The sequence below is a fragment of the Molothrus aeneus genome, chromosome 15 (assembly GCF_037042795.1).
Source record: "Molothrus aeneus isolate 106 chromosome 15, BPBGC_Maene_1.0, whole genome shotgun sequence".
NCBI lineage: Eukaryota > Metazoa > Chordata > Aves > Passeriformes > Icteridae > Molothrus > Molothrus aeneus.
Window position 1 is genome coordinate 15,573,755 of NC_089660.1, and position 13,851 is coordinate 15,587,605.

The window sequence follows — 13,851 nt, forward strand, 5'->3', positions numbered from 1 at the left end:
TAAAAGGTGTTGAGGCTGCTTACTTTGCTACACCCTCTTTTCTCAGGGGGAAGCCGCCCTCTCTCCAACCTTTTCTACCAATTTGGAATTACACTGCACTATTTTATTTGAGCTGAAATGAAGGAGGGCTTGTCCAATGTCCAGTTCACAGCCATATTGCTGGTTTTTCATATGTTCTTTTTTTGTGAGAGCAAGAAGAAATCAAAAGGTGGTGTTTTCTGTGCCTTTCACGGAGTCACACCGCGGCTCCTTGAACATTTCTTGTCTCTGCACAGCGATGCCAGCCTGAAGGACACCCTGTCAGACTCAGACTCAGACATGGGCAGCACGGAGCAGCTGGACCAGGGCAGCACGGACACGCTGGCCAACGGCTGCAGGGCGGACAGCGAGGCTGCCAAGAGGTTGGCCAAGCGCCTCTACAACCTCGAGGGCTTCAAGCGCTGCGACGTGGCCCGGCAGCTCGGCAAGAAGTACGTGGGGTCAGCCCTGCCAGGGTGACAGGCTGGGGATGGGGAGCACTGCTCATGCTGGGAGGGCAGGAAAAGGCAGCAAGGGCCAAGTCTGGGTGCTGGATGGAGTTGGGGCTGCTGGAGATTGTAGGAGTGCTGGGGGTAGGATGGTCAGGATGGATGGAGATGAGAGATCTCTGAAGCCAGGTCGTGGAACTTGGGGTTTATTGCAAAGGGCCTGGGGGCAGGGCCCTGCTGGGAGCTGCCAGGCACAGCTCAGAGCAGGCCTGAGAGAAGTAAAGAGAGTGGTACAGAGAGAGAAGGCAAGAGCATGGTAAAGAGGATGAGAGAGGAAAAGAGAGGATGAGAGGATAAGAGAGCAATGTTCCTGTTCCAATACAATAAATCTTCTGTGTTTAATATTCTAATTCTCACTAACCAATCTAGTGCAACATACAAATCCTACAGCATTTACATACAGCCTGTAAGAATCATTACATTGCCATACTGTGTTACATTTTAAACCCTAAAAACTCCTCTTTGGGCCCCTTCTACCAAGCTAGTGGGGTCTGCTCTGACCCTTGGACCTGTCTGCAAGCAGAGGGTGTTGTTCCATCAAAAGAGGATTGCCTTCAGCCAGCCATACCATTGTTTTCCAGTTGTTAAGTAACTAAGGGATCTCAAAGCTTGCTTTCATTTCAATCTCGTTTATAGTTTCCATATTCTCAAAATCTTTTGCCAGGCAATCATATTTATAAAGCTTTCCTGTTTCATCTTCCCCAACAGATCTTCCCAGTTGAAGCTGGGAGCTATATGTCCTTAAAATAGGAATGCTACAAGCTGTCTGTAGTATTGGGCAGTAAATGTCACAAGCTGCTGCCCACCAGAACCAAGAGCTTCCTGCCTTTGGGAAGAGCCCAGCAAGATTAAAGCAATCCCCAGGCTGAAGGGTTTGGGTGCTAGACCTGCCCGTGCACTGGGCTCCCTCCACTCCCCAGGTTTTTCACGTCTGCACCCCAAAATGTCCTTGCTGCAGAGCCTTCCAGCCCAGTGTGTACGAGGGTAGGAAGGGTTGGCTGGAGAGCCAGGGACACACAGGGAGGTCCAGGCTCTTCAGCTGGTAGATTTGCCTGGGTAAGGCAGAAGGGAAATCAAAAAATATTCAAAAGTGGGAGGGGTACAGAGATTTCTAAGAGACAGAGTAACAGTAACGAGTGTAGCAGTAACAGATTATTTTAGGATGCCAGTGGGTGTGAAGGCACCAATCCCCATCATCCTTTGCCTGGATCAGATATAACCTGTGTTGCTGGGATTTTTTTTTTCTTTTGTCCTTGGAGTGTCTCCCCCTTGCCCAGATCAGCAGAACACACCTGTCCCTCAGCAAATACCCACACTTTCAGTCCAAGGCTTGTGTGTGATTCCCAGCTTAGTGCTGGGACAGAAGGAGCCCAGGAATTGTCTCCTAGAGACTGGCTCTTTGCATCACCTGGCAAATCCTCATTCTCCTCCTTTGCTGAGGCTCTTGCAGCAGGTGCATTGCTGGTTGCTCTTGCCTCAGGTGTGTAACATCCTTCTCCTTTCTTTCAAATTTGCCATGACAGCTCACTGAGGGGGGAACTTTCAAGCCCTGGGTTTCTGAGTCTGTCCCTTTGCTATTTCCTGCAGTCCTCACTCACACCTCGGGGGAGGCTGTTTGGTGACCCACATCTGGGGATTCACACTGCCTTTGAAACAAAAGTTTTGTTTTGATCAGCTGGGTTTTGACATCTGAACCATTTCCTGACATGAGACCTAAATAGAGCTGCAGACTCTTGGTGGATTGGCAGAGCAGAAAAGGAAACAGGTGAAGATAGGTATTTATAGGTATTAATATAGGTATTAAGTCAGTCTTGCTCACTTACAACAATGTAAGACCAACTTATAATGCTGGGAACAGACTAAGTTTAAGTGGTGCTTTCAGACCAGCTCTATGTAGGAGGGCTGTACAAAAAGTGAAATCTCATTTTATCACTTCTTTTTTCTTTGTGATAATTGGCAATTTTCTAAAAAAAAAAAAAAGATAAAGTAAACCAAAGCCAAAACTATTCATCATTGTCAAACAGGCAGAAAAGGCTTGACAAACAAGGAAATGCAGGTTGGATATCTCCCCACAGTTTGTTTCCATCTGCCTCAGTTCTGTGAAATTAACCTAAAACCCTGAAATTCCCATTGGCAGATGTTTGGGAGACTGAACTCTCCATGGAAGTTCCATCAGTGCCCACAGGACATCTTGTGCTGGGTGGAGACTGAACTGTCCCAGGCTGTGAAGGTGGCACTTCCTTGGAGGGTTTCCCAGAATTGTGCTCACCAAATCCCTGTGGCAGCAGCCCAGGACAGCTCCAGCAGTGCTCAGGGATGTGGGGTCTGCCAGGGTCCCAGCCTTGGGCAGCACAACAAGGTTTTGTTTCACCCCCCAGAGATGAGATTTTAGTCACACAGGTTCTTATGGCACTGAAGTGCCCCAGGTGATGCCAAAAGGAGCTCTGCTCCTCAGGGCAGTGGGATTCAGGTAAAACATCACAAGTTTTCCATGTCCAGACACATGGGAATGGACTGGGAGAAAGGCCAGGGCTCCTGTGTCCCCCTGGGGTGGCTTCTGACCTGGTCAGAACTCTTGGTGCCTCCCAAAGCAGGCAGAGGGATGGAGCATCAGACTGGGCTGTAAGCTGAGAGGAGGTCTGTGGAGGCTGAAAGGGCAGCAGCCAGAGGATGCCAGGCATGTCCCCACAGGAAATGCCTTGCAGGGCCACCAGCCAGAGCATGGCAGGAATGTCCCCATGGGAAATGCCTTGCTCTCCTTGTAGGAATGTCTCTGTCATGGTGGAAGTGTCACCCATTCCTGCAGGAAGGGCTGGCACTGGCACAGAGACAGAGGAGGGTAATTCCTGAGTGAGGAAACCAGAGCAAACACAGAAGTCCATCTCAGGGTGGGACAGGGTCATGCCCTGGCCCCTGTTGTTATCCCATGGCCTGGGACATGTTAACTGCCTCTGGGGCTCAGGGAGAAGAGTCCCATCTATGTCACTGGGTCCCTGGAAATGCAGGAATTTGTTGTTTGCAGGGGTCTGGCTGCCTTCTGATGTCTTGTAACACTGTCCAGCCCCTTTGGCAGAGCCAGCAGCCCTGCCTGGAGCTCCTGGAGCTCTCCTGCTGCAGTGTCCAGGAGCACCCACCTGCCCCAGGAGCAGGGGCTGTGCTGGGAGGGTGGGATGGGAGCCCCTGTGGGTGAGAGCAGGGACATTGCAGTGGGAGGGGGGACACAGCCAGCACTGGGAGAGAACCAGGTGTTGGAGGAGCTCAGGATATCCCCATGGTTCCTCTGGCTGGTTTGGCAAGAGGCTCTGCCTGGCCAGCAGCACAGCACAGGGGTGCAGCAGGGCAGGTGTCTCTCATTCTCAGGTGTCTGGGGCTGGCTGTGGGCACTTCAAGGAGATCTTGCAGCAGCACTCCAGGCCAGGAGCAATTCTCCGTGTGTCTGAGATGGTGTCTGCAGTGTCTTGCTGGGATTGGGCTGGCCCAGAAGCAGCATTCTGCTGTTCCTCTTGTGGACAGTGTCTTCTTCTTCCCTGACGAAGGGGCTGACCACTCCCTCTTTAATTACAGTAATGAATTTAGCAAGTTGGTAGCAGAGGAGTATCTCAGCTTCTTTGACTTCACTGGCCTGACCCTTGACAAAGCACTCAGGTGAGCTCTGGGATGGAGAGAGTGGTGGGATTTTGGGGTTTCCTCCAGGCTTCCCAGCACTGTGTGAGCCATCCATGTGACAGGAGCAGGGGCTGGGGGGAGATCCAGGCTGTCACTCAGGCTTTGGTATCACCTTTTGGCCTCCAAAATGGGCTTCAACAGGAGGGCCCACAGCCTGCTTCCCCAGGGTGGAGAGCAGCTCTCCCAGGAATCCCATCCCATACAGAATCAGAACAAGTGGGAGCAATTATTTTTCTTTGGAATGGGCAACCCATCCTGGTGCCACCACACCCAAGGTGGATCAGATCCCAGCTGGCAGCAATTCCCCTGCACAGCTCCATGGATCCCTTTGCACCCCCTCTGCAGGCTGTGGGACTTGGGGGCAGGACAAATGACCCCTGTCTATGTCCCACCCTGGGCAGGACATGTCTAAGCATCCCTTTGTCTGTGCAGGACGTTCCTGAAAGCGTTCCCACTGATGGGAGAGACGCAGGAGCGGGAGCGGGTGCTGATCCACTTCTCCCGCCGCTACTGCCACTGCAACCCTGAGGAGAGCACCTCTGAAGGTACTGCTGCCTCTGCTCTGCCTCCCTGCCATGCCACAGGGCACCTGGGCACAGGGCTGGGGTGCAAAACCACCCACAGCCAGGCAGACACAGCCACAGCTTCTCCCGTCCCCAGGGATCCTGCCCTGGGCATTGTCCCTGCCCTGGGCATTGTCCCTGCCCTGGGTATTGTCCTTGCCCTGGGCATTGTCCCTTCCCTGGTCATTGTCCCTTCCCTGCTCACTGTCCCTTCCCTGGTCATTGTCCCTGCCCTGCTCATTGTCCCTTCCCTGCTCATTGTCCCTTCCCTGGTCACTGTCCCTTCCCTGGTCATTGTCCCCACCCTGCTCAATGTCCCTGCCCTGGGCATTGTCCCTTCCCTGGTCATTGGCCCTGCCCTGGTCATTGTCCCCACCCTGCTCAATGTCCCTGCCCTGGGCATTGTTCCTTCCCTGGTCACTGTCCCTGCCCTGGTCACTATCCCCACCTTGCTCACTGTCCCTGCCCTGCTCATTGTGTCATTGTCCCTGCCCTGGTCATTGTGTCATTGTCCCTGCCCTGGTCACTGTCCCCACCTTGCTCACTGTCCCTGCCCTGGTCACTGTCCCTGCCCTGCTCATTGTGTCATTGTCCCTGCCCTGGGCATTGTTCCTTCCCTGGTCACTGTCCCCACCTTGCTCACTGTCCCTGCCCTGGTCACTGTCCCTGCCCTGCTCATTGTGTCATTGTCCCTGCCCTGGTCACTGTCCCTGCCTGTCCCTGGGAGGGGCTGGGGATGCTGGGTGCTGACAGACCCCTCCAGAGAGAGCCAGAGCAGTCTCCACGTGCCAGCTCACAGCACTGAGATGCAAACACATTCTGGCACATGGACTGGTCCTTAAAGAACCTCACAAAAAGGGCTAGAGAGCACCAGGGACTGGAATATTACTCTCCTGGAATATTACTTTCACTAGCAGCTGCTTTTGGTTTAGAAGTGGGAAGGTTGGTCTTTTAAAGGAAAACTGCTTTGAAGCCAATTTTGTGGTGGTTGTTTTAGGAAAAGGTAAAGTCTGAGGGAAAAGAGGATGTCTTTGGGGCTTTTTGTGTTGTTTTGATTTGTTTTGTTAAATCCTGCACAACTGAAGGAAGCAGATATTCTTTAGGGTTCCCAGACAGAGCAACTGGCCTTGGTTTAGCAATGGCTGGGCTGTCAAGACAGCAAACACCAGAACTGCATGAGAAGGGGAGTAACCAGCCCCAGCTGTGTGACTGTTGTGTGTTTCAGATGGGATTCATACACTCACCTGTGCCCTGATGCTGCTCAACACAGACCTCCATGGCCATGTAAGTAGCCCCTGGAGGAGCATCCATCCTTTATTCCTTCCCAGGGAGGAATCCCCAGGGTAGATCTCTGTTCCCTGGTGCTGTGTGTTGCTGGACAATTGAGAGGGGTTGGCAGAGAGTTCTCTGACCTGCTCCAGGTGGAATTTTGGGTACCTGGGGACAGTGCACACCTGAGTGTCACTGCCAAAGGCACGTGTCCTGCTGCCATCAGTGATCCTGCCCAGGCCAGGCAGTGCTGCCTCCTCTCCTGCTGCCCAGGAGCCCTCAGTGAGCTCCTCCCTGCCAGTCCCTGGGGGCTGCTCCTTCTTGTGGTGCAGACACCCCTCCCCAAAAACTGCTGCAAGGGGGCCAGTGGGTTTACACAGGTCTGGATTTGATCTTTCCTTCCCAAAACATGCAGTGAGTTCCAGCTGTTCCTTTTCCCCAGGATGTAACAGGCAGCCACTGGAGAGTTTCATAGGAAAAAAATAGAGTGAGCAGAGCTCAGTGCCCAGAAAAGTGGCTGGAAAATGACAGAAGCTGTGAGAAGATCTCTCAGCACCTTCTAGAGGCTCCCAGTGACCTGTCTGCACACAGTGGGACAGTGGTGGGATCAGTCTCATAGAGCATCTATCCTCCAGCCAAAATGGTTGGAACCTAGGAACTATTTCCATCAAATCATTTCCTGCAGCAGCAAAAGCAGCATTGTGGCAAAAAGCAAACGATGTGACTTCAATCCAAAACAATCTTATTTTGTCTAGTCTATTTTTAAGTAAAAAAAAGAAAAAAAATCCACAATATGCCTCTGGAAAGATAAATATAATTGAAGGGACAAAAAAAACCAACCTAAACCTCAAAAACCTTACCACTTCTATTCTTCATTGACAAGCTGCCTCAGAGGCCTGGTAAGAAGAAATGTTCTCATGATATCTAGGCACAGAAAAAATAGCTTTCTTTTGACCAGGTGTGCAAATGCCTGAGCTTTTCTTTGAAAAATCTTCTCTTTATTTTTCTGCATGTGTAACATTAATTTCTTCTTCTCCTTTTCCTCCTTTTTTTTTAATTATTTTTTTTAATTTCCTTCTGCTCCTGGAACCTCTCTTTCTGCTCTTTAACCCTTTACCAGGTGGTAAGTGCAGTCCTTCTAGTGTTTTGCTTTAAAGCACTGGCATTTGACTTTGTTATGATTGTGTTAAAAACAGTAAGGAATTCTGTTTGTCTGGAATCCTAAGTGATTGTGCAGTGTTCTTCCCTACTTAGCAAGCCATTAGCAGCTGATATCATCACATGAAATGCTCCTGGTGTAGAGAAACCTCCATGAACTGTGGTGTACCTGGCAATGTGTGACTTGATCTCCCACCCCTCCTTGTTAGAGATGCTGCCATGATATTCCATGTCACTTTAGATTTTATTTTCCTTTTTAATGTTGTGTGTGTGTTGCGGTGTTTTGCTGTGAATTCCTGGAGTGGGGGATGCCCTTGGTGAGGAGAGGGGGGTGGATATATCTGTAAAGGGGCAGCTCCTCACAGCAGTGTCCTGGCATGGTCTGGTTCACCATTCCAGCAAATGGAATGGCACAGAGCTTTAGAGCAGGAGATTTTGGCCTTAGCACTGTTGATTTTCCACTCGGGTGCACTCAGACCCTGTTTCCAAACCACCCAGAAAACTTTAAAATGAGACATTCCCTATTCATGGAAGCACCTGGAGCTGGTGTTAAAAGCCAGCAGTCACCAAGAACATTCCCAGCACAATAAGCATCCCGAGGCTGATGCCTTGGAGTGGCCACCTAAAACAGAGGCTAGACAAACTTAAGAGAGTAAAAGCAGGTATTTATTGAAGGCCTTCAATAGGTACACCTTGGGCAGTCAAAAGCCTCTGAGGGGCTACACCCAGGATGGACAATGGTCATGAGTTTTTCAGACAATTTGAAGTTTGGTCCATTTACATCTCAGGGGTTAATCCTCCAATTACAGCTTCAGGTGATGAAGTCATTTACTCCAAGTTATTCCCCCCAATTCACTGCTGTTTACATCTCTGGGGCCTGAGACAGTGAGGTGTCCTTGAGTTCCAGGCCTAGAGAGGAATTGTTTTATCTCAATAAAATGGGAGAACAGCAGCTGACAGGCCATGGAGTTTCAGAGCTATACACTAAAGCAGTGCAGGATCTGAAAAATAGAAAAGCTAAATTCTAAGGCATCAAGACTATACACATGTAGGATAATCCAAGTTGTTGCAAATTTCTGCCTTGTTGTGCTGGTGCTGTTTGAGCTCCAGGAGTTCTTACGGCAAAGAAAGCACTGCCCTGCTCCATCTGCCCCAGGATGACAAAGCTCGGGGCTGTGTCCTTTCCCACTGCCTCTGTTGTCCCTCCTGGCCATGGGAGGACAGTGACAGATCAACACCTTTGCATCACCAGCACTCATGGGTGCATTTTTGTCCTTTAGGAAAGGCCACCTTCTGGAGAAATAATGGGATTTGTTCAAAAAGCAGAGCACCAAACAAAGCCTGAAATGGGATCCTGGGCAGGTCCTAACTCCATTTGTCCATCACTATTAATCTTACAAACCCTGTGGTCGTGTCCCTAAGCTGAGCTCAGGGCTCAGTGTCAGCAGCAGTGCTGTGTTTGCAGCACTGGGAGGGCTGGGGAGCTCTGAGGGGTGAGCAGGGTGACTCCAGGCTGCCCACAGCAGGTTTGTGTGGCCCAGGGCTCTCTGGCACCCAGAATTTGCAGGTTGGTTCCTAGCAGGGGTGTGATTTTGTTCCTGCAGCCTAGAACACATCCAGGACCAGATCAATTACCCAGCAATTAGCTGCTTTTCCACAGCGTGGCTGCTGCCCCAGGTGAGCTCAGAGGTCCCTTACACCAGAGCAAGGGACAGATCACACAACAAAAAGGAAGGCATCCCTTGGGATGAACATGAGCCCCAGACATGCACATGAGAAACCCCAAAAAGGGCCTGTGAGACATGATTTGTGTTATCTCACTGCATCCACTCACTTCCAAAAATGCTTTCTGAAAAGCTAAATTCTAAGGCATCAAGACTATACATGTAGGATAATCCAAGTTGCAAATTTCTGCCTTGCTCTGCTGGTGCTGCGTGAGCTCCAGGAGTTCTTGTGGCAAAGAAAGCACTGCCCTGCTCCATCTGTGCCCTGGGGCAAAGGTAAGACAAAGCTTAGGGTTGTGTCCTTTCCCACTGCCACTGTTGGCCCTCCTGGCCATGGAGCCTCAGACACACACATGAGGAAACTCAAAAAGGGCCTGTGAGATGTGATTTGTGTTATCTCACTGCATCCACTCACTTCCAAAAATGCTTTTTGGAAGTGCATCCAGTGCTGAATCACTCTGGGCTCAGAGGGCAGTGCTGTGCATTCTGCTCCCCTCCTCAGGGCAGGGCTGGAATGGGCACCTTCTCCCTGCAGAGCAATTCCTGTGCCTCAAAGTCTCAGGCAGCATCAGCTCCTTTCTGCAGGCTCCTTGCCCTCCTCCCTTTCTCCACCCACACTCTGTGGTGCTGCTGGATTTTTCCTTTATCTTTTCTGTCCCAAATTCACTGCTGGCCAGCAAGCACACAAGTCTCTCCTCTCTGCTGCAATCCCTGCATGTCTGCTCCTTTCCTGAGCCTTCTGTAGCCACTGAGCCCTGGCTGGCAGCTCTGGCTGATGCAGCTCCCCGGGAGGAAGCCACGAGGGCTGAGCTGTGTTGTGCCACAGCGTCCCCAGGCAGTGCAGATTTGTAACAGTGCTTTACTCCTCTTTTTCTTGATCTCTCAAGGGAGCCGGCTCATCTGGAGCTGGCACCAGCAGGAGGCATAATTAGGAGTATCAGGCAGAGCTGCTCAAAGGCAGTGCCTGGCTGGCTGTGCAGCCCAGTTTGCACACACAGGAGGCTGTGACTGTGTTCACAGGGGTCTCAGGATGAGGGAAGAGATGGGGATCTGACTCCATGTTTCAGAAGGCTTGAATTATTATTTTGTGATATATTAAAACTATACTAAAAGAATAGAAGAAAGGATTTCCTCAGAAGGCTAGCTAAGAATAGAAAAGAAGGAATGATAACAAAAGCTTGTATCTCAGACAGAGAGTCTGAGCCAGCTGATTGTGATTGGCCATTAATTAGAAACAACCCCATGAGCCCAATCCCAGATTTACCTGTTGCATTCCACAGCAGCAGAAAACCATTGGTTCCATTTTGTACCTGAGGCCTCTCAGCTTCTCAGGAGGAAAAATCCTAAGGAAAGGATTTCTCATAAAAGATGTGTGTGACAGGAAGCAGGGGTGCAGGGGGCACGGTGAGCTGATCCCAAGGCCTCACTTCTTCCTCCTGCTTTCATCTCGGGAGATGCCCCAGGTCACCTGCAGTGCACATTTGTGGGCAGACGTTTCTGGTGTCATCTCTTTCAGGAGGTTATTTCCTTGCACAGAGGACACATCTCACCCTGCAGGGCATCTCCTGTATCCTCTGCTGCAGCTTCATCCCCTGCCAGACCCACTGAGGCCCTTCCTCTTCCTCACTGAGCCCTGAGCAGGGCTCTGACTCTGCTGTTCTGGGCCATCCTCCCACATCCTCCTGGATGCTCACCCTGCCCATACCTTGATGTGAAGCCCAGCAGTGTCAGGAAGCTGTTGGGACCCTCAGGACCACCAGTCGTAGCTCATGCTGTCCTCCCTGGCTCCACTGCCCCCTCCAAGCAGTGTCACTGGGATCTGCCCCACACACTGAGGCTGTGAAGGGTATAACATGGCACTGGAGGCATTCATCTTTCCTTTGTGACATCAAACTCCTGTTTTTCAAAACCCTGTAATTGCCACTGTCTCCTCCCCACCTCTGCTCCATCCCTCTGGAGAAGTGGGATTGCAGGGGAGGCTTGGGAAGGGGCTGCCTGCCTCGACCCTTGCAGGCTGAGGGAGTGAAAGATAAAGGGTTTGGGAAGACAGATGCCACAGGTGATATCAGGGATGCCAGGTGGCCTGGAAGCATCAGTCCCAAACATTGTTGGCATAAGTTGGTGCTGAGTGTGTTCCAGGCTGTGGGATTCTCCCAGTGTACGTGTGTTGCCCTCTCCACAGTACCAGTGGCTGGACCATTTCTTTTTGTACTGGCAATCAAAAATAACAGCTTCCATCAAGGACCAGCACTCCCCTGCCCAGTGCTGGCTGTTCCAGGTGCTGGCACTGCAAGCTCACACAATTTCTCTCACAGCAGGCTTGGAGCCCCATCCAAACATTGTCATTTCACCAGGTGGAGTGCTTGTCTTGAGTTCTGAGACACAGAGCCTGCACCCAGGACCACTCCAACAAGAGCTGGAGAGGCCATTTTCAGGTGTCTTATTTCCACCATTAAAAAAGAGGCCATTTGAAACATGTGGATGCTGGCATGAGCAAATAAAGCAGAGAGCCCAACAGCAAATCAGATCAGAAGCCCTTTGAGCTCTTGGGACAAGCCCAGGCTTCAGCACTACATATAAAATTGTTCTTTGAAAGTCACTGATGAAAGTCACAACTCTCCACAAGTTTAATGAGCTGCTTCTTTGCCTTACAGAACATTGGCAAGAAGATGTCATGCCAACAGTTCATAGCAAACCTGGATGGGCTGAACGATGGGAAGGACTTTGCCAAGGATTTGCTGAAGGTAATGTGATATAAATAGACAGTGGGATAGTGCCATTATTATTGCAGTGCCACCTAGTCCTGCTGGGACACCCTGAGCCCTTCAATCAGCATTTTTCAGTTGTTTCAGGAGAAGAATTGTAACCCTCATGAATGTCTCTGCTAACTTGCAGTGAGCCAAAATATGTCTGTTCCCTGGTGGTGTTTTGTCCAGATTTGTGGCATGCCTGCCCCCAGAGCCTACCAGGGGCCCTTTTCCCCCAGCATTTCAGACAATGCCCAAAGCAAGGTACTCCCCACCCCAAAGCACAACCATCCAGCAGCAAAACTTTCCTTGGCCTCCACTACCACGTGATGAAATGCAATGTTCCAGCACAACCAGTGCAGTACCATGGGATCTGGTTAAATGTCCCAAAGGCAGTGTTTTCTCCTGCCACATGGTTTAGCAGCACCACTGCTCTCTGCACCTGCTGCAGGTCCAGCAGCCTGACCTGAATTTCACTGTATGGAAGGAGGTTGGAATGAGAGGTGCCACATCAGGGGTGTCACAACATGTCTGGGGTGACATCCCCATCTCCCAGCAGACCTCACCCTATTCTGCCCCTCTGTATGGTCACAACCACCTCCACATTCTGCTCTGCTAGCCCATTCCTGCTTCTTTTCCAGTGTTCCAGGGAAGCCACTGGAATTGTGCACAGAAGGAACTGGAAAAGCTGATTCCAAGGTCATTCATCCCTCCCCTGCTACTCAGTTCAAGCCTCCCCTGTCATTTCTCCTGGTTAAGACACTGAAGGTGTCATGGCATATCCCAGACTCTTCTACCACTGTGTGTAGGCCAGGATTCACTCAGAACTAGGTCCAGCACCCAGAATGAGTCAGAAATGTTGTATTCAGGCTCCTGAGCAGGGCTGGCTGCCAGAGCCCTCTGCTGCTGCTGTGTCCAGCCCAATTCCCAGCATGACACACACAAAGAAGGGGTCCAGCAGGACAGCAGCCATCCTGCTCACTGGGAAAAGCTTCTCCAGGACAGGTCAGCAGGGAAAGGATCTCCAAGAACGCAGGGTGTGGAGGAGGAGATGTGTCCACAAGCAGACACAGCTAATTCCATGTTCTTTTTTCAGACACTCTACAACTCCATCAAGAATGAGAAGCTTGAGTGGGCCATGTAAGTATATGCTGAGCATTAAAGGGATTGTGTGTCTTTCCAAGTGGCTGGCAGGTCCTAAGCCATGTTTTCAATCCCAGAGTATTTCCTGCCAAGCCCTTAAGTGCTGAAGTCCCTCTGCAGACAGACAAATGGAGTTTATTTATGGCTTAGACACAAAGGCAGTTGGGAAGGTTGGTGACAGTCTGTGGATCCATGACCTAAAGGAAGGGAATGCCCTCCTTGTTTACTATTACACTTGTAAAATGCTGGTTCCTCTCCAGGTGCTTCAGAAGTCTTTGCACAAGCGAAGATCTGGGGTTATTTTGGTCATGGAGACTTTCCGTCTCTCCCACGTGGGTTTTTTTCTGGAAATAGTATCTGAGAATCACTTAAAAATGAAGAGACCTTGTGATATCTCCAGTTCAGCTCCCTCCTCAAATTATGGTCATCACTGAATTCAGACCAGGGTGCTCAGGGCTTTGTTCAGTTTGATCCTGAAACCCTCCAAGGATGGGGAGCCCACAGCCCCTCTGGATCCACAAACCAATACTTTATTTTTATGAGAGTGGCATTTTCTCTTCTCTCTATTGTTTTGACTTCTGCCCACTGTCTCCTGTCCTTGTGCCATGCACCACAGTGAAGAGCCCAGCTTTGTCCTCTCAATAACCCCTCACACGAGGCTGCCCTGAGCCATCTCCTCTGTAGATTGAACAAGTCCAATTCTCTCAGCTGTTTCTTATGTTGCAAGTGCTCCTGCCTGTGACGGGGTTCACAGGGGTCTGAGGATGAGGGAAGAGATGAGGATCTGACTCCATGTTTCAGAAGGCTTGATTTATTATTTTATGATATATATTATATTAAAACTATACTAAAAGAATAGAAGAAAGGATTCCATCAGAAGGCTAGCTAAGAATAGAAAAGAATGAATAACAAAGTCTTGTGATTGGCCATTAATTAGAAACAACCACATGAGCCCAATTACAGATGCACCTGTTGCATTCCACAGCAGCAGATAACCATTGGTTACATTTTGTTCCTGAGGCCTCTCAGCTTCTCAGGAGGAAAAATCCTAAGG

The 13,851-nt window shown here is 50.4% G+C and overlaps 1 protein-coding gene across 2 annotated transcripts in view; it reads left to right on the top strand.

Moving 5' to 3' along the window:
• Positions 1 to 13,851, top strand: part of PSD2 (pleckstrin and Sec7 domain containing 2) — a 79,884-nt gene that overhangs the window by 48,560 nt on the left and 17,473 nt on the right. Inside the window, exons 5-10 of one of the 2 annotated variants that reach the window (XM_066559987.1) lie at positions 276 to 470; positions 4,092 to 4,172; positions 4,626 to 4,738; positions 5,982 to 6,042; positions 11,561 to 11,651; positions 12,751 to 12,794. In XM_066559987.1, coding sequence (XP_066416084.1) covers positions 276 to 470; positions 4,092 to 4,172; positions 4,626 to 4,738; positions 5,982 to 6,042; positions 11,561 to 11,651; positions 12,751 to 12,794 — 585 coding nt within the window. The remainder of the gene's footprint in view (positions 1 to 275; positions 471 to 4,091; positions 4,173 to 4,625; positions 4,739 to 5,981; positions 6,043 to 11,560; positions 11,652 to 12,750; positions 12,795 to 13,851) is intronic. The other variant, XM_066559988.1, reaches the window with a different exon arrangement.